The 20,257-nt window shown below is 37.4% G+C and overlaps 3 protein-coding genes across 4 annotated transcripts; 2 read left to right on the top strand and 1 right to left on the bottom strand.

The window, feature by feature from the left end:
* Window positions 1–190: 190 nt before the first annotated feature.
* LOC118266505 (uncharacterized) lies at window positions 191–2,647 on the top strand. Its single transcript, XM_035579980.2, has one exon. The coding sequence runs from the start codon at window positions 314–316 to the stop codon at window positions 2,516–2,518; it is 2,205 nt and encodes a 734-aa protein (XP_035435873.2). The 5' UTR covers window positions 191–313; the 3' UTR covers window positions 2,519–2,647.
* A 2,562-nt stretch (window positions 2,648–5,209) lies between these two features.
* LOC118266410 (uncharacterized) lies at window positions 5,210–8,156 on the top strand. Of its 2 annotated transcripts, XM_050694773.1 has the most exons (3): window positions 5,210–5,354; window positions 5,471–5,605; window positions 5,886–8,156. In XM_050694773.1, exon 3 carries the CDS (start codon window positions 5,898–5,900, stop codon window positions 8,094–8,096), a length of 2,199 nt encoding a protein of 732 aa, XP_050550730.1. In that variant the 5' UTR covers window positions 5,210–5,354; window positions 5,471–5,605; window positions 5,886–5,897; the 3' UTR covers window positions 8,097–8,156. The 2 variants fall into 2 exon arrangements, with proteins under 2 accessions (XP_050550730.1, XP_050550729.1); XM_050694772.1 differs by having other exon boundaries at window positions 5,471–8,156.
* A 618-nt stretch (window positions 8,157–8,774) lies between these two features.
* On the bottom strand, window positions 8,775–17,933 carry LOC118265900 (transitional endoplasmic reticulum ATPase TER94). The gene is made up of 15 exons (XM_035579177.2): window positions 17,767–17,933; window positions 17,357–17,465; window positions 15,162–15,415; window positions 14,731–14,923; window positions 13,802–14,012; window positions 13,284–13,496; window positions 12,789–12,982; window positions 12,342–12,506; window positions 11,774–11,981; window positions 11,284–11,411; window positions 10,860–11,025; window positions 10,468–10,637; window positions 10,095–10,232; window positions 9,558–9,712; window positions 8,775–9,370 (listed from the first exon to the last, which is right to left on the bottom strand). Exons 1-15 carry the CDS (start codon window positions 17,781–17,783, stop codon window positions 9,271–9,273), a joined length of 2,421 nt encoding a protein of 806 aa, XP_035435070.1. The 5' UTR covers window positions 17,784–17,933; the 3' UTR covers window positions 8,775–9,270.
* Between the last annotated feature and the right edge of the window lie 2,324 nt (window positions 17,934–20,257).

The following is a 20,257-nucleotide window of genomic DNA, read 5'->3' as shown; positions in this document are numbered from 1 at the left end:
AAATTCAGGAAAAAATTAAGAGAAAAGCAGGAAAACAGGGAAAATCATTGGTGGCGAAACGGATTTCGCCGAGTTTGCTAGTTTATTATAATTTATTGTTATTGTTATCCTTCATACATTAGATAGCTGGCAAGTAATATACATGCATACTTTTTGTGTTGATGTCTAAAATGACTCAAATATTGCATTTGACTTAAGAAGTCAATTTCTGTCGCTAGATGACAGAAAACTTGTCTAATTGTTATATTAATGCGATTTACTGTAGTTTGGTATGATTTTAATTTGATATTGTGTATTTATATAAACACTAATAATGTATAATATGAGCGAAAACTATTATTTAAGAAAATGTTACCTTCAACGAGATCAAGTACCGACTCAAAGTGTGATAAGAAAGAAAATGACTCCCGCTCTCGCGGATGTCTATTTCAAGTCAATGACTCCGAAACTGAAGCGGCTTGCAGGTCTGGAACCTTCGCTCAAGGGCGGAGGAAATGATTGGTACGTACCACCCGAAGAATTGCTAAAAGGGCGAGCAGTGCTGAAACCGGTGAAAAAGAGCGTACTGATGAAACTAAACCATCAGGGTGTAGAGTTTATTGGAGATATAATATATAAGAAACATCGCAAGGAATTAGAAATGGAAAAGGCGAAGACTGTTTTAGAAAATGACGAGACGTGGAGAGAATTCGTTACAAACACGTACAACGAGGAATGGGACAGACTTGCCAAACTCGAGAGAAACATGAATAGTAGACTACTTGTGAACGATTTTGAGTCCTTCACTACGTTGTATAGACGATCTTTTACTAGAATTGAAACACTTTTCCATGAGACAGCCATAGCCGATTTAAATAAAGTTAAAGCAGATACTCAGCAAGAAATGCAAAACATATATAAGGAGAAATTAAAATATCAAGCAAACTGCATCACTGATGCATATGAGAAAAAGTTAATGGAAGAGAAAGCTAGACTTAAAGCAAAGTTCATAGAAGACGTAGAAATTTGTCGCACTCACTTGGGCCACCAAATTCATGACATTCATTTAGATAAGCAAACAGCCACAGAAACTTTAAAGCACTATTTAAAACAACTAACCTTAGCTTGTCAAGTTTACGTCGCACTTAAGGAACGTGATGAATGCCTGAAAGAACGGAAGAAAACTGAATATCAGCATCGAAAATTAACGACTACATTGACAGATAAAATAGCACTACAAAATTTTGAAATTGACTATCAAAAGCAAAGAGAGAGTGCACTCCAGGAACACATAAGCAATTGGAAGAAAAAACTCTACCTCATGATGAAAAAATTCCAATTGTTTGTGTCGTATTCTCTGAACACTGTCCCCGAAAATGCGGATTTTTTCATAAATTTGGAAAAGTTAATGTTGTTGCAACTAAACAAAGCACTCGAACAGCCTTCTAATGTAAATATATTTGAAGCTGAAGAAGAGGACGACACATTTAAGATTCCAGTTGCACAACCGAAGACTTTCTATTTGTTCTGTGACAAAGGTTACAAGGCCAATGTGGATCACGATTTATGCCCAAAACATAGCGGTACGTCTAGTCCTACAGTATTGCCTGCAGTTATCGTCAATAAACGAATTCTCTATGCGGCTTGCGACAACTTTGACCAGTTCACATCCAGGATTAGAGAATACATCAACGGTCGTGGTGGAGACGACACGATTGTTCAAGATGATCTTGTCTATGAGAACTTTGTACCTGTAAGGTACACACCATCACAACAGCTAAACGAGTTAAAACTGGAAAGTTCTATAATGCAAATAGTGCAACAAGAAATTCATGATTTACAAAAATTGTACTCCACTAAAAAGTCTGAATCATGCCATTTTTGTAAAATGCCTACTTGTTCGTGTACCTCGATTCGTACCGCGTCAGCAGTCAGTAAGGCAACCAAACAGAATACTCCGACGAGACGTCCAGATCAAGTAAAATCTATAGAACCATTGAATAAAAAAGTTACACCAATGGACAAAGACTACGAATTGTCCCACGAAAGGGAACCTAAATGGGAAAACTTTCTCTCGTACATAGACTCCAAAAAATGCGTTTGTCTTAAAAAGAAATACGTAACAAATCCTTTGCCTCCCTACATGACAAAAATGAAGTACGGGCCGCCCTTGGTACCGGACTATAAGATTTGTCCGCTTGTAACATTAAAAGAGTTAGTGAAAAAAGCTAGGAAAGAAGCTCCTACTAAAGTTGTGACAGAATTAGCTTCTACAAAGAAATGCGCAGGTACTCAATGCGATGATGAAGAATATAACAGCCTGTGCGCTTGTTTCGCTGACGATTTGGATGGGACCAAGAACACTGACAAAAACGACATCTGGAATCTTGAGACTAAGACAGATCTTAGTCAGTTTGCAGAGATCTCAGGACCGTTATCAAAAGAAAGCGGTTTATTTGCCGAAGCTAGAGCACACTCTTTGAGAAGTCTCCTCGAAGAGCTGCCACATCTCCAATCTCTAACATTCACAACAGAATAATGTCTGAATCTTACCTTCCTTATAGAATGATTTATTTTTAGTATTTTTTAAGTTTAGAGATACGTACATAAGTTTTGAAGTTAATGTTTCCCTATTTCAATGTTTATTTAATAAATATTTAAGGTTATATATGTTTGTTTTTAATATTGTAGTCATGCACTTTCTCTTGGATAAATCTGTCGATGTTGACCAAATACTATTGTTATCACCGACTTCGTTAGTATTTTTCACACGCTCCGGTTTTTGGGTAGCTGGCGCGTCACACACACACCCGGCGCTGCTGCTAAATGCATTAGACAAAGCTGTGTAGTGTGTACGTTAGCTTTTAGCTCTTAAAATTTAGAAAGCTTGGACGTAGTGATGACTCAAAAATGCTATTATATCAGTTATCACAGCACATTATAGACGTCTATAATACCAAAAAGAGGACTTAATACCATATAATTGCTACTCGTTGGCTCTTGGATGACTCAAGTAGGCTTACCTTTGGCTTAAAACTACATAAAAAAGTTTAGCTGTAGTTACTATGGTTAAGTCTTTGGCATTTAAGATAATTGCCAATGTAATTGAATTTTTATACATATTTTATTTATTTATACTCAAATAAAAATATATTAACCGCACAATGCAAGGTCTCAGCGAAAATTCTAAGTTAAGAGAGTACTACTTAAAAGAACAAAAGGTACCTACACAAAGCGTGATAAGGAAAACCATGACTGATAAGCTGGCGGGTGTGTTGTTCAAGTCTTTAACCCCAAAGCTTAAGGTTCTTGTCGGACTCGAGCCTCCGATGCAAGGGGGAGGAAGTGATTGGATCATGTGTCCAAAAGAGAATCTTGACAAAAGCAGACATGTGTTGAAACCAATTAGTCGTAAATGTTTAGGCAAACTGCATTACGCTGGCATTCTAGAACTTGGACAACAAGCGCATAGCGCTCATCGCCTGGCTAGAAATAAAGAAAAAGACAGAGTTATTCATGAAGCTGATATCGCTTGGAAAACAAAAATCGAACTAGCTATGAATGAATATTGGAATGAAAAGGCCGAAATATGGAAAAAACATAATTCAGAAAAAATACTGCGAATGTTCCATACTTTTGCCGATATATATCAAAACTCGTTTAAAAAAATAGAGAAAGCCTTTCACGAAGTAGTCAAATTAGATGTGGAAAAGGTTCAAATAGGAGCACAAAGCCGAATGAAGGAACGCTACTATACCTTTCTTAAAAATCAGGCGATTAACTTAACAAAGGAGTGTGACAATAAAATTAATAAAGAAAAAGCTAGACTTAAAGTGGAGTTCATTGAGAATGTGGGAGTCATTCGCACTGACATGACGAAGAAAATTCATGATTTAAAGATAGATAAACATGAAATCTACGAAAGGCTTAGGAAAATTGTGGAATGTCAAAAGATTACTTGTCAGTTATATGTTTTACTGAAAGAGAGAGAAGAATGTTTAAAGGAAATGGAAGAACTGGAACGTAAACACAAGAAGCGTGTGCAGTTATTGACAGAACAAGATAAATTGCAAGATGTTGAAATAAGTGTCGCAGAACAAAAAGAAAAGCAACAAGATGAGCTCAATTCGTTCTGGCTAAACAAAGTTCGCCGTGTTGTAATACATTTTCAAAGAGTTATTGATTATTGTCTGCATACCCTCCCAGACCATGCAGACTTTTTCATCAGCATGGAGAAGCTGATGCTATTACAAATAAGTGAAACACTTGAAGATCCAACTGCTGATAGTATTTTTAATCCAGAAAAACCAGAATTCCACAATCCCGTACCACAACCGAAGCCGTTCTACCTGTTCTGTGACAAAGGTTACAAGGCAAACCTCGACCATGATATATGTCCAAAACCTAGTGGTACGTCTAGTTTGTCGGTGTTACCTGCAGTTGTTATCAACCGACGATGCTTATATGCAGCTTGTGACAGCTTCGCAAAATACACTGAAGAAATTAAAGACTGCTTCTTTGGGGAACGTGAACATGTCGCTGATATGAAAGATGATACTGATTACGAGCTTTTTGTGCCAGTAACAGACGCCCAGATGAAGGAGTTTCAAGATTTGAAACTAGAAACATCAATAATGCAAATGTTGCAAAACGAACAAACAAAACGAAGGTCTTGGAGAAATTATAACGAATCGAATTCTGTCTGTACATGTTTTGATAACATGGATTCCCCAACAGGTGATGAGGATGACACAAATGAAGCTTCAGTGTCCTCTCCCAAAAAAAATACTCCGCTTTCGAAAATAAAGCAAATAGAACATGAAAGAGAACCTAAACTGAAGAGTTATTTGGAATACATGTCGTCCCAAACCTGTAGCTGCATCAAGAAACCCGTTGTTCAGCAGATACCGCCGTATATGAGGAACATGTCTGAGTTTGAAACATTAGAATTGCCCAACTATGAGAAATGTTCCGTATTAGCTTTGAAAAGGATGGTTAAAAAAGCTAAAAAAAAACGAGACAAATCTTTTGAAAGTGCTTCATCAACAGCGCCATCCAATGTAAAAGACGCTTCCACCCAGTATGATGACGAAGAATTCAATTATCTATGCCACTGTTTGTCTCAGACTAACGTCCGTAGAGAGGATCCTCTACCTTTATCCGAAGTAGACAACTTTTCGCGCTCGTGTTGGAGTAAGCCGTCGATAAAGTACCTCAGAAAGACCTGATTAGAAGTATACTATCAGACAAAAAGAAACAGCAAGGATAATTTAAAAGCCTGTAAACTCAAACAATCATTAATAGATTAAACGCCAAGCTTCTGGAAATGACTTTTAACTAAAATTGGTCGCGTCGTACTACACACTACTACTCAGGTAAATAGATATGGTTGGCAATAAATGGAGCAGTTAGAACAAGCCTTACCCTGATCATCCTCACATATCAGAATACTAAGACCATAAAATAATCATACGTCGTTGTTTCCTCGTAGGTTTTTTTAATGCAATGGGGAGCAAACGAGCCGACGGGTCACCTGATAGTAAGCGATCAGCGCCTCCCATGGAAAGCCGCATTTTAAAAAGGAATACTCTTTTTTCTTGAAGGTCGTATCGGTTGAGGTACTAAGGTAAGGTACCTACTAAGGTACTACTTGAAATGTTAATATTTGCTCTTGTTTTCTCAAGATTTGTACGTTTACGTTACCACATCCTCTACTAAACAGATAGAGTTGTTTGTGTAGTAAGTTTACAAACTGATACAGAAACAAATTAGATCTGCAATAAAAGCTTTTTCGTGTTCTTTTCCGACAGTTTCTTCTTGTAGTAACGTCACATGATTGTCACATTATCTACAAATGTACGGTAATGTTAACAATTTTGTAAAATATTTTTAATATTTCTTTAAAGTTATTTGCTACTATGGATATAAAACGCACGAACCTATTGAGCGAAAACTATAATTTAAGAGAATATTTCCTGAAAACAAATCAGGTACCCACTCAGAGTATGATGAAAGAAAAAATGAAACCTCAGCTTGCAGCAGTATATTTCAAGACGATGACCCCGAAGCAGAAGGTGTTAGCAGGCCTCGAACCTCCGATGAAAGGCGGGGGCGGCGACTGGTACATGCCACCCAAGGATATTTTAGAAGGAAGAGCAGTCTTAAAACCATTGAAAAAGAAGTATTTGACCAAACTAAACTACCTCGGCATCGACAATATTTGTATGGATCTGGTTAAAAAGCATCAACATTCCATGAGAGAAGAGAAAAAGGAGATGATCGCTGATAACGATAAGAAATGGACAGCTTTCGTGGAAGCCAAAAGTGCGCAATGCTACGAAATGCAATCCAAAGAAGCAGCGTTGAAAAATACGCAAATATTGAAGAAAGCAACCAAACAATTTTCAGTTCTATATCAAACATCCATCAATAAATTGGAATCACTGTTGTATGAAGTAGCTTGCAAAGAGATTAAAAGAATACAGAATGAAGCTCGCCGATTTATGTTGGAAAAATATTATATGTCAATTTCACTTCAAGCACGACGATTATACGAACAGTTTAGGGATAGTCTGGATACAGAAAAGGCAAGACTAAAATCTGAATTTATTGAAAATGTAGAGAAGTGCCGCACCCAGCTTGGAACGCAAATACACGACATCGTATTAGATAAACATATTGCAATTGAGAAGTCAAGACAATATATGCAATGCATAAGCCTAGCTTGTCAAGTCTATGTAGCTTTGAAAGAGAGGGAAGAATGCGAAAAAGAAATTAAATATGCTGAAAAATTGCATAAGAAAGAAGTAATTACTTTAGTAGACGAAATAGCTTACAGAGACTACACAATTGCTATGCACATACAAAAAGATAAGGCACACTTGGAGTTTAAAGAAACGTGGAAGAAGAAAGTTTTGCGCATCGTGAAGAGTTTCCAAGTGTTTATATCGTATTGTTTGAGTGTACTACCAGCACATGCAGATTTTTTTATTAATTTGGAAAAGTTAATGTTGCTCCACCTCGATGAAGTTTTAGAGAATCCGAACGCTGAGAGCATCTTTGAAGGTGATGAGGAACATCACGAAGACCCGAGACCTAATCCGCATCCTTACTACCTCTGTTGTGACAAAAGGTTCACTGCAACAGAAATGCCACTTGTCAAAGAACTTTGTCCAAAGCGTTGTACATCTAGTGCTTCGCATATGCCAGTTATAATTATAAATAAACGCCTCATGTACACGGCTTGCGACAACTTCCAACAATTCACCAACAAAGTAAAGGATTATATGCATGGTCACAGGGGTGATGATGCAGATTTCATAGATCGGCGCGACTATACGCAGTATGTGCCGGTAACATACCCAAAGTCGCAGCAATTGTTAGAACTCCAGTTAGAAAGTTCTCTCATACAAATACTTCAGCAAGAATACGACAACGTAAGGGAGGTACCTACCGTATGTACATTTTGCAAAGCACCTTACTGTTTCTGCACGAAGAAACACGTCGACAAAACGAATCAAATCAGCCAAACGCCCGTTGCGCCACAACCATCCATTTCGAAAACAAGGTCTAACACTAGATTAGTTTATAAAACTAATAACCAGGTAGATCAATATTTCGAGTCTTATGTTTTGCCCAAAAGATGTCAATGCGTTAAGATGGCTGGAAAACATCTACAGCAGTTGTTGCCAGCATACATGAGAAGTAAACCAATTGATAAAGCTTATTTGCCGAACTATGAGCCATGCTCGCTTCATATGATGAAAAAGATGGTTCGAGATGCTATGGGGCGCAAATCTCATGTGTCTGCGGACGACAAGCAATCGAAGAGTAGAGATGTGGCTACTCAGTATGAGGATGAGGATCAAGACTTTGAATTACTCTGCGAATGTTTATCAGCTGGCTCTTTCCAAAATTTATGGGTTAACCGAAAGATTGCCGGCTCCAAAGTGTACCATCCTTCAATAACTGCCAGTCAGTTCCAGTTTATCGACCACTCTACTCCATCCACGTCGACTACTCAGGACGAGTCCTACACTAGAGACAAGATACATTCTCCAAAGATTTGGCTTGATACCTGCTCGCCTGATATTGAAGAATTATTCAAAGCTAAGTAAATAATTTTTATATCTTAATCTTTTTGCATTGCTTAATTTTATTTATAAACGTTTTCTTATAAAGTACATATTATTTTAGATTAAACATGTGTATTTCTCCTCCTAGTGAACCGAGAAAGGAATTCTAAAAACTAATTTTCGTTTTATAATTATTATTAATTTGTTATATTATACTTTATAATTCTGTATAGGCTTTTACATACTTTATAATTCTTTTAGAAAATCATTAGAACTGTACTACATGATATAATAAATATTTTTACGTGAATCAATCGTTGTTTTATATTCCTCTAACGTTTGTGTTTATAATGTACCCAACACCTAGCAAGGAAACCGATGCAACATCGCTAGCTACACGTATCACAGGCCACGGGACATGTCCACGAAGTCCACATGTGATTTTTTCAAAAGGCCACTTTGTTCATACGACTAAGTCGCGCTACGGCAATGTATAAAGCAAATAAAGCTAGAGAGGGCAAAGCGAAAACCGAGGCTGTCTCATTGATCGTGCTACTGATTGCAGGGTTACGCTATTTAATATTATTTTCGCCGAGGCTCTCAGATAAAATAGTTATTAGGACACCACGATATCTATGAATTATGTCATCTACCCATTGCAATTATTAAAAACGAGCTGATATTGTTTGTATGAGGATCAAGTTAACAAATAAAAACGTATTTCTAGTCTATAAAAATCTTTTATTAAAAAAATCACTGTAATATTGTGTTTAGTCGGCGTGGTTGCCGAGGCATCCCCACCGACACCGCCTACGCACAGGATCTGGCAAATACAGTAAAGTTAACAATTACTCTATCATATGGTGATCTTACAAGCTCGCCGCTGGGGCGAGCGGTACATACACAAACATTATTTATTCAATTACAACTAAACATAAGCAAATCGGAACAGAAACAAATGCTATCGAATGATTCAATTATAAAATAAATACATTTACATATTATTTATTATTAGACACAGATTGGTAGAAATTTAACCGACCACGACGCGCACGCCGACTTTATAATGTTTAATCTCTCGAACGGAGAGAGGCTGCCCGCTGGAACCATTCGGTCGCTTCCCGAGTCCGAAACACCCATTCGCTATGTGAACCGATAATCTTAAGTAGTAAGGTCAGTCGTAGAGACCTGCGGCGCCAGTCGGTGCGCGCGCCGCTTAGCTGTACAGGTCGTCGTCGCCGCCCTCCTCCTGGAACGTCGGCTGGTCGCCGCCCGACGTGCCCGTGCCGCCCGCCGCGCCGCCGCTCGCAGGGAACCTGACAAACACACGCAGTTATTAACTATGTTACTAATTTATATATAACTGCGAGGCAGAAGACAGTTGCTTCATGTAAAATTCATTGGGATTCAACCAAATGTAGTTTAAACTTAGTGGTGACTTCAAAACTATTTACAAAACAAGTAACATCTCTAGTAAATAATGAGCACATGTATCATAGTTACCTGAAGTTGGTGCCGAAGCCCCTGCTCTGCTGCAACGTCTGCGCGAACATCTCGTACTTGCGGATGTCGTTGTCTGAGACGGAGCGGCGAGCGAACTTCATGGCCTCCTCGAAGTGGGCGCGGCTGATCTCAGGTACGGGGTCCTCTTCGTCCATCTAATTCATTAAAACAATTAAAGTTATTTATGACTGCACGGTTGGTACGGTGGCTGCCGCGCAACGGGTTCGATTCCCGCACGGAGCAACTCTTTGTGTGATCCACAAATTGTTGTTTCGGGTATGGGTGTCGTTGTGCACGTGAACTTCTATGTTTGTAAACGTACCCACGACACAGGAGAAAATCCTAATGTGGGGCAACGTTTTATTAAAAAAAAGAAAGAAAAAGAAAGTTTATTCATTCCTAAGTAGCAACCAGTCACAAGTAGGACACAAAAACTAAGACTTGGGCAATAAAAGGAAACATATACACACGATTCTATCTAAACAATTAAGAATATGAGGATGTTTTGACTTGTCGTCTAGCTACTATAGTACTTACATCCATGACAGCGGCGGCAGTCTGTTGTTGACGAGTGCGCTCGCGTTGGATCTCAGCCTCGATGGCCTGTCGGATGGCCAACTTGCAGGCGCGCTGGCAGATCTCTGTCAAGTCGGCACCACTGAACCCTTGTGTCACCTGCAAACGCCAACGTTTTGCGTTTAAAAGATAGTTGCATAAAATGTTATTATTATCAAGTTGACTGTATTTAAGAGTGATGTAGTCAGTCAGTGAGTCAATAATTGAACAAAAATTAAAATAATTAGTATTATCAGACTGATTGATCTGATAAAATCAATAATACACTTAATTTCTTTCTTCAATTAACACACAATTTTATTCTAGTTTAATATTTATGTGTAAAAAATGTTACCTTAGCGATGTATGAGAGATCGACATCCTTGGCGATGGGCGACTTGCGCAGGTTGGCGCGCAGGATGGCCTCACGCGACTTCTCGTCCGGCAGTGGGATGTAGATCAGCTGGTCCAGACGACCCGGTCGCAGGATGGCTGGGTCGATGATGTCCGGACGATTTGTCGCACCTAACACACAAATAGATACATTTGTTTTGTATAAGCAGTATAATAGACGTGTTTTTGTCTACCATGATAATGAAAAAATCATTCATGTTTTTTCGTACTAAATGTATCCAATGGCCATGTTGAAAACGGGTTGAATAAGCCTGACGCGACTCTTGAACCAAATAGTAAAACACCAAACGTAATAACAATAGAATAAATCCTAACAGAAGTCCAGTAACTCACCGATGATGAAGACGTTCTTCTTAGCGCCCATACCGTCCATCTCAGTCAGGATCTGGTTGATGACACGGTCAGCCGCGCCGCCTGCATCCGACACTGAGCCTCCACGAGATTTGGCGATCGAGTCCAGCTCGTCGAAGAAGAGAACGCAGGGAGACGCTGATCGGGCCTATCGTACAATAATAGAGGACATTGTTAATTTTACGTGGTTTAGAAATTCATCAGCAATAAATATATTTTTAGTGGGGATTAGCTGCGCCATAGCTTACACTTCAGTACCTGTTATAACGTAGTATATTTTAAAAGTTCAAGCAAGTGAAACAAGGGAATGAATAAATACTGCCACAATTGCAGTTTACTTCTCCCAATTTAAGTATATTGAAAGAAAAACCGCCGCAAAATTATTAGGTAAATAAAAAATACATACCTTGTCGAAGATGTCTCGCACGTTAGCCTCGGACTCACCGAACCACATGGTGAGCAGTTCAGGGCCCTTGACGGAGATGAAGTTAGCCTGGCACTCGTTAGCGATAGCCTTGGCCAACAGAGTCTTACCTGTTTTCAGACAAAATATGTTTTGAGTACAACCATAACTTGTTATTTGTAGGTTATCAATTCGTTACCAAAGTATGTACCTTGATGATAGGTAGTTAATTAATGACGACTTTTTTATGAACATACAACAAGTTTTATATAAAACTTTTTGAAAATGTTGCGTTATATTTCTATTTATAAAATGTTGAAAATTATGTTTTTCGAATTAAAAGTGCAACTTTGGATGACTTTCTAAATTAAATTACTACAGAAAACTTAACAAAGAGGAGGCAGGTAGCTAAACCTTTATCCCACAATGGGATAAATCGCGACTCGAAATGTACAGTTTAGAAACACAAGTTTAAATAGCAAATACAACTTACCACAACCAGGTGGTCCATAGAACAGCACACCCCTGGAGGGCTGCATGCCGAACTTGAGGAACTTGTCGGGGTGCTCCACCGGGTACTGGACCAACTCCTGCAGCTCGCGCTTGACGTTCTGGAGCCCTCCGATGTCGCCCCATGTCACGTTCGGTACCTCCACGACCGTCTCACGCAGAGCCGACGGCGACGATTTCGTCATCGCGTACTAAACAATAAATATAGGATGTAATTTCTCTTATCATTTACAAGTTCAATGTATTTATTATTATCGCACTAAGTTGTTACATTTCGCGGCTAAGTGTAAATTGTGACGTAAAAATTATTCTATGTGTAAAAAGAAAGTTACAAAGATTTCAGAGTGATACTAAAGAAGACTATGACCCATATCAAAATGATTATCTTTGTTAGTCCACCTGGTTTTCTTACTAATGTACCGAAGATCCATCACAGTTTGGGAGACAAGATTTGATCTTTTTACAGACTGTGGTTTGCTCACCATTCATTATAACTTGCAACAACAAAACAAGTTCATATCTAATTACAAAAAAGCATTGAGAAAACTTACACGGAAGTTATCCATGGACACGGCGAGGGAGTTGAGAACCTCAGCGTCGATCTGGTCGTCCTCGAGATCGATCAAGTCCATCTTCTCACGGATCTGTTGGAGAGCGGCCTCCGAGCACAGCGACGCCAAGTCAGCGCCCACGTGGCCGTGAGATTCTGCTGCGATCTGTAGGAAGAATAATGTTTTATTTAAAATGCTGTATTATTTTTTTTTATTTCTAATTAGAATGAGCTGTCCATAGGTACTCGTGAATATAATATGTAGATAGTCTGAACATTATCAATTTTAATACAAGTCGGCAGAGGTTTGCAACTTGGAAATACATATTTATTTAAACTGAACTATACAGTTGCAATATTTTTTTAAGTAGAATCATGGAATGTCACTTATAAAACCAAATAGTAGCATAAACATTATCCCTCATAGAAGCTATATTACGGTTCTGACCTGTTCCAAGTCGACGTCATCGCCAAGCTTCATGTTCTTGGTGTGAATACGCAAGATCTCTAGCCTGCCGGTAGCGTCTGGAATACCGATGTCGATCTCACGGTCGAAGCGGCCGAAACGACGCAGTGCAGGGTCGATCGAGTTCGGGCGGTTTGTGGCCGCCATCACGATCACGTGGGATGACTTCTTCATGCCTAAGGAAAGATTTTTGATGAATGACTAATCATACGAACTTTGTTACCCTATGCATCAAAATTAAGATGATTTCTGTCTGAATTTTTTTTTTTTTTTTGAGGTTAACATTCAAAGTGAAATACTTTTATGTCTAATAATAACCAGAGATTCAAAAACATAATTACTATCCTTGAAAATAAATTAAAATGTAAAATGATTTGATGATCATTATCACCATCATCAAATCATTACCATCACAATTTATTAAATTTCAATTTGGAAACATAACTATAGCCAAGTAAACTGTAGTATTAAACTTACCATCCATAAGAGTCAGCAGTTGGGACACGATCCTACGCTCCACCTCTCCGTGAGTCTTCTCCCTCTTGGGTGCGATGGCATCCAGCTCATCAATGAAGATGATGGCTGGAGAGTTCTTGTCGGCCTCCTCGAATGCCTTACGCAAGTTCGACTCGGACTCACCGGCCAGTTTGGACATGATCTCCGGTCCGTTGATCAAGAAGAAGAAGGCACCTGATGGACAAGATTAGACATGTTATTGAAGAGGACTTGGTTTGTTATTTATCAATGTCTTTGTTTATTTGCTAGTATAGTGGACATAGCTGGTTAAATAGACAAGAGTATGCCATTAAAATTAGCCAAAAGATATTAATTTGTCTTGTTGATGGTTTTATTAAAGATAGTTTTTTAGACTATGTACTTTGAATTATGTGTCAAAATTAAATAGAAATGAAAGTTAAACCCATATTGCAGTTAATTTGGAAAACCAATTAAAACAACCAGTTATCCAACTTCTAATTACAAAACAATAAACTCACCGGTTTCATTAGCCACAGCGCGGGCGATGAGAGTTTTACCGGTACCGGGGGGCCCGTACATGAGGATACCGCGCGGGGGCTTCACACCGATAGCCTTGAACAGGGACGGGTGGCGCAGGGGCAGCTCTACCATCTCCTTAATCTGAGCCAGCTGCTTGCGGCAGCCACCGATGTCGTCGTAACCAACGGCATTCAAAGCTTCCTCTTCCTCCTGTTCGCAAAGAAAAATGAAATAGTTGTAGTCAAAATAGTGATTGGCCAAGACTTTGCATGAAAAGTAAAAGAAGTGATTCTGAACACATGAATTTTACATCAGCGTAATAATAAAGATTTCTAGAAATGTATTAAAATTGTGGTTGTTATTTTACTAACACTTACTTTGCCTTTTATTTAAAATAACTTCTGATTTCATAGGCGTTTTTATTTTAAATTAATATAGAATCAGAATATTACAACAATAAAAATGAGCTTTAAAAAATCCACAAATAAAATACTAAAGATTGGTTTTGATAGTTTATCAGTCAGTTCCATTGTAAGAACAGTCAAGTACAGACTCAGTACCCAACAACACTGAGATTGTACAACCGTGTTAGCCACTGATAAGGCCATGTTATGTGTGTGTTTGTGGGAAAATGTTTTTTATACCTATACATACATAACTTTAACAATACATAAATAGTGTTGTCTGAATAGTTGTACAGTTTAACTGCATTTTTGTGTTAATACTTAGTTTAAATAGTTGGCATTAATTTACTGATTCCCTAACCAAATGTGTTTGTTATTTTAATTTTATTTAATTCTTGAGGTTCATAGGTTAATTTTTTTGTTTTAGTATTGCAAGAAGTATTTTAGTTAAAGCTACACAAGGATAGTACCACTAAGTTTGAAAACGAACAATATAGAGCTAGACAAAGTCATCGATAACTCACCTCGCGTTTGATAGGATCTCCCTCACAATGGATGACGGTGTCAGGAGCTACGATGCAGTAGGGCGAGGGATCAGTCTCCACGACCTTGAACTCCACGGCGCGCATACCTCCGCGCACCATGAACGTATCGTCGCGGTGGATCGGCCGGTAGGCTTCCATGAAGTATGGCTTCAGGTACACTTCGAATAAGTTTCTGTGACAAACAATTATTATGTTAGAATAGGTAAAATAATATAAAAGTTGCGTACTTGAGGCTTATCTGGAAGTAATTGAGCAAGGCCTATGTTTAGCAGCCTTATAGGTTGATGTGATAATGAAGTAAAAAAAAATTAAAGTTAGGGAAAAGACAGTAATTGAATAATTTGAGTGTTCTGAAATGTGACATAACAGAATACATTTCATGTAATTTCAAACAGTTTTCTTACACTTACCCAGTCAAGCCCTCAACGGAGTCATCAATGGGCAATATGTGGACACGCTTCCCGTACTTAACGGACGGGCAAGGCGCGATGGACACCACATCGGACAGACGTACGCGCAGGTTGTTGCGTACAACGCGGTTCATGCGGATCTTCTCATCGGGACAGTTGTCATCTGAGAGCACAATGCAGACTGTCTCCTTGCGACGCTTGCCCTTCAGGAGAACTGTGTCTCCGCGGAAAAGCTGCAGCTGCTCCATTTTTGCCTGTGAACAAAGATGGAGTGTTGGTTGAGTATTTGTTCCATGATTGTAAATTTTGTATGCAAAAATGTATGGTTTTATTTGGTTTAAATTTGGATCCAACCAAAGAAAGGTTTGACAAATTTTATGTAGAGAAGGTCTATAGTTGAGCAATGGACTGTTACAGATTGTTATTGATGATGGATGAAAATAAGTAATAAAAAAAAACGGTAACTTTTTCTTTGTACGAGGAAAACTTGTAGGTAAAATACTTGTCTAGATTTGACATTGTTTTCCAAGTTCTTAGGCGTTTTGCTTGTTTTTTCAGTTCTTGTATTATGAGGAGATTATTTTGTACTAATTATTATACAAAAATACAGTTTTTACAATCATAGTCAATTTTATTTATTTAAATTAAGAAAACCCGTTGAAAAATGGGATGAATGACTTAGACAGAAGAAAAACACTTAGGACTTAACAATTTTGAAAAAATCTAAACAATGATTGTGCAATACTGTGAAACTCATGAGTCAGCATTATAATTCAAATTACATATTTGGAAAAAAAAATCATTTGGTAGTCAGTTTTAGTCTTTAGATACCGTCCTGAAACATTTCTTACAAGAAAGCAATTCTTTGTTAGAAACTAATAAGATATGTGTGGTGCTCCATGAAAAACTGGCCTTTTAGTAAACTTTTTGTGATCAAGTAACTGAATTCCATGTAAAAGAAACATTAAAATTATGTGATTTTTTAGTTTTACCATCTTTTGTGGAATGCAATGGTTAGTTACAATAGAAATTATTAACTTAGTTCTCAATGCAACAGAAATTGAATAAAGCAAGCAAAAGTTATAACTAGGTTCCTATTTCACAATTGGAAAATGAGATTACTTGGCAATTATATCCATATGAATGTGTTAGTTTAATGATCATTTTTATTTTGACTTATTAAACATGTTATCTTCTAAGCCACCAACAATGAGTGAACTAGTATCTTTGATTTGTGTCATATTATAATTTGTTTAGGTCAAAATATTAATAGTAATGGTAGTTAGAAAAACTGGAGTATGTACACTAATAGATTAGCATTTGGCCACTATTATTTACAAGCTGTTTTTGGCAGTTATAATGAGTATTATGTATAATAAGGGTTATATAAAGTAAATAAGTGTATGAGTTTTTGTGTGAATTATCATGCTAGTTGTAATAAAACAGCATTCTATACAGAATTTTTGTATATTGCATATTATATGACATGATTTTATTAATTAATCTCGAGGTTATTCAGTTGCCTATACCAAAATAGAGGGGTTAAAATGAAAGTTATAATAGTTTTTGTGGTGTCTTGTTTTTAAAGATAAATTCTCGTCTCTTTGTTTGTTGTTATGGGATAAACAAAAACATACAAAATACATTGCACTATTGTAGATTGACATGACATTTTTGGTAAAAAAAAAAAGATTTTAGTTTTTTTGTTTATAGACAAAGGAAATACAAGACAGGAGTGTTTATTGTAGAACATCTACTAGCTGAAGCTATTGGAAAATTATGTAGAGGAAGTATAAACTACTTGATTATACACAAAGTACCAACATAATAGACAAAAAGGTCAATAAACTGACTAACTTAGTATAATGACATTTGCCAATCAGATTATCATATTAGGTATTTTTAGTGCTCTTTAATATAATATGCAGTGATGATTATCAAAATGCCTAATTGGTGGTGTTATGATGTTTGGGGGAGTTTGAGTATGTGCTGACACCCCAACAGCCAAACCACATCATAGTACTTGACATATTATATGAATGAAGAAATGCTATCAAACTATGGGTAACTGTGAGAAACAGCAGTTTAAGGCCATGCAAATATTAATGAGGGTGACAAAGCATTTTGATGGTGACCATAGTGTAATGGAAACTGTGCCGCACGTAACGCCGCTGGCTAAGACAAAGGGCTCAGACCTGTGATAACGCCACCACGGAGTTGTCATCGCTGACGGCCTCCTCCACGATGAGACGGTTGGGCCTGTCCTTGCGGCGCAGGATCGCGGTCGATAAATCATCAGGATTACTGCCGAACAAGAAAAAATATCAATCATCTCTTACCTTAACCAAACCCTTTACTTCATACGAGTTCTAAGCACTAACGCTATTGGTAACTTCAAATATCGAAATAATTAAGCATTTCCCCAAAACAAAATTTTGTTCTATGGTGAACTTGCAAAATTCGATTTCTATGAGTCGGTTTGTAACACAGACATGATGACAAGCCAATTTTTGAAGAATCATTTGCCGTATAGCGCATCGATTTAATTTAAAACAATACGTCCAGCAATGTTGTGCATTTATATTAAAAGTAATAATATGCTTACCCTTTACTATCTGCCATTTTAATTATAAAATATAAATTACAATTTGTAAATTTACTAGTTTTTCAGAACGCCGAATGAACAATCACTCTACCAACTTCAATACGTGCGTGACGTTGCCGTATTTCATTTGTTCGTCGCCGACCGCAATGTTGCCAGAGTGATGATACTTGTTTATGGCGAAAAAGTCCGTTCTCGTTTACATTTCGGGTATTTACGGTTTTTATAAAGTGACGGTTTTTATCACAACGCGTACGATAAGTGTATTTTTCACACTTTTTACACCTAGTTTTATCAGGTAATAACTTAGAAATAGGTAGGTAATGTATTGGAAGTTTCAGGTTATCACGTAGATACATTTAAATTAATTTTATCTTCCTATAAATAAATGTGACTCAGTTTCTTAATGTACTTCGTGTACTTTTTAATGTATAATTTTATCTTTTTCCCAAAAAGATTTTTCTTAAGTGGGTGACCATTTGAATAATACAATGTAATGAATATGACCGAAATGGGCTATTATTATTGATGAAGTAATTTTTGTGATACATAGATAACATTATAACATCAGGCCTTTTGTCCTTTGAAGGAGCAGGCAGTGCACGTTTTCAATGTCACTTTTTACTAGTTATGTAATGAATCCATGAAGCAAATACAATGAGGATATGTCATAACTGAATTGAATTTCCCTTTAATATAATGCTTGGCACTTTACGGGAGTGCGTGACGTTACAAACTGCGCCTCTCACTATTTTTCAACTTTCAGTCCCATACTACAAACACGGTACAAATTGTTCACATTTTAATACTTATGCCACTTTTTGGGCACTACTTATAACGTAACTACCTTTTTACTTATTGGGCAAAGCCGATTTGTTTTGTCACAGTGCACAATCACATTATAGTATCTCCTCTTTGTACTTACTTCACGAATGAATCCCATCATCCTAATGCCATCGGCACAGCGAGCCAAAATCCCATGCTAATATTGAAAATTTTGAAATATTTGGGCCGACTCCCAACCTAGTTCATACTAGGCAGTAGATTTATGTCTATTGACCAACGGGGTAGTAAAAAACACTTTGAAATATTAATTAACTTATTTATTCACATACACAATACTGGTAATTACAGTACTTTATTAATTAAGGTACAAAGGTACTGTATATTCCTTTTTGGATACCCGGTTAACTAATTCAATAATTATATTCTTTAATGGCCAGGTTTAACTTCTTTTCTAACGACCTTTGGTCATTTTTATTCAATTTGCGAACGCAGTCCACTATCATTTCCAGAATTTTCCTGGTTTCCACTTGTATTGCTGGTATGTTACTATGTTCATTGCCGAGGTCCACCATGTGCTGTATGTAGTCGTCGAACCTCAAGTTATGCTGCAATGTGAACACCTCGTTCATAGCATCCATGAACAACTGACGTTTCGGTAACTTTTCATCGTATTCTTTTCTATATTCCGCCATTTCTTGTTTTATGTCGTCGCGATACATTCTCGACAAATATCTTAAATGTTTCGCTAATTTGTCCGTGTATGAGAATTTTAGTCGAGTCAGTTCTTTGCTCAGCATTCTGCAAAATCTTAAGAGCTGTCTACCGGTAAACGCTGTTGACAGCATGTCGAGGTAATTCCTTACAAACCTCTCAAAAATTCCTTCACTTTTAACTTTGGGATCTATGCCCCAAGTTGGCAGTCTCAACAGTGGACTGTTGGCATTCTTGGTATCAACTATTCCTCGAATACTAATTGCAGTTCCTATACTAATGGAATACGCGAGAAAAATAATATTTGAATACAACGATCGCATTGTTGCACCGCACCGGTGACTCGCTTGTCTGTTAGTCGTGGAAATATGACAAATTCACATTAGTGATGGAGGAGGATTAAATCAATTTCGCGGTAAGTTTAATGTGTAATTAAACAGATGGCCCAGTGTGGAATTATAATTAGAAGTTATATTAAGTCTGTCCTGCCAGTATTCGACTAATGCTGATTTAAATTTCAGTTTAATCTTTGCTTGGTCGTCTTCATCTAGTCGATTATATTTCCCAAAAATAATACGCTCGAATATGCGTCTTGTTTCATATCCAATATGATGCACAGTTCCTTTCCCGTAATTTTTGAGTAAATAGACATAGTCATCCATTTTCGTATCATCATTAATTGTATAAATAGCATCCATTGCCTCGAAATATGCAATCTTCCTAGGTTTCTCATCAGATATGAAGTCTAGAAATGCCTTTGTTTTCAATTTCAACGTCTTTTTGTTATAAATAGAGTATTTTTCCAACTTTCTTCGAAATCTTCTTATCCACAATTTTTGTATAAAATTAATGCCGAATCCTCTGAGACTTTTGCCGAGTATATGGAAATAGCTTCCGAGGTATTTTTCCTTAAACTTAGGGGAGATTAACGCATCACAAATGTTTTTTAGGAAGCCGAAAAAAGGTCCTTTTGGTAACTTGGAGGCAGGAGTAACCG

The sequence above is a fragment of the Spodoptera frugiperda genome, chromosome 7 (assembly GCF_023101765.2).
Source record: "Spodoptera frugiperda isolate SF20-4 chromosome 7, AGI-APGP_CSIRO_Sfru_2.0, whole genome shotgun sequence".
Classification (NCBI taxonomy): Eukaryota; Metazoa; Arthropoda; class Insecta; order Lepidoptera; family Noctuidae; genus Spodoptera; species Spodoptera frugiperda.
This window is presented reverse-complemented; position numbering and strand designations above follow the sequence as displayed.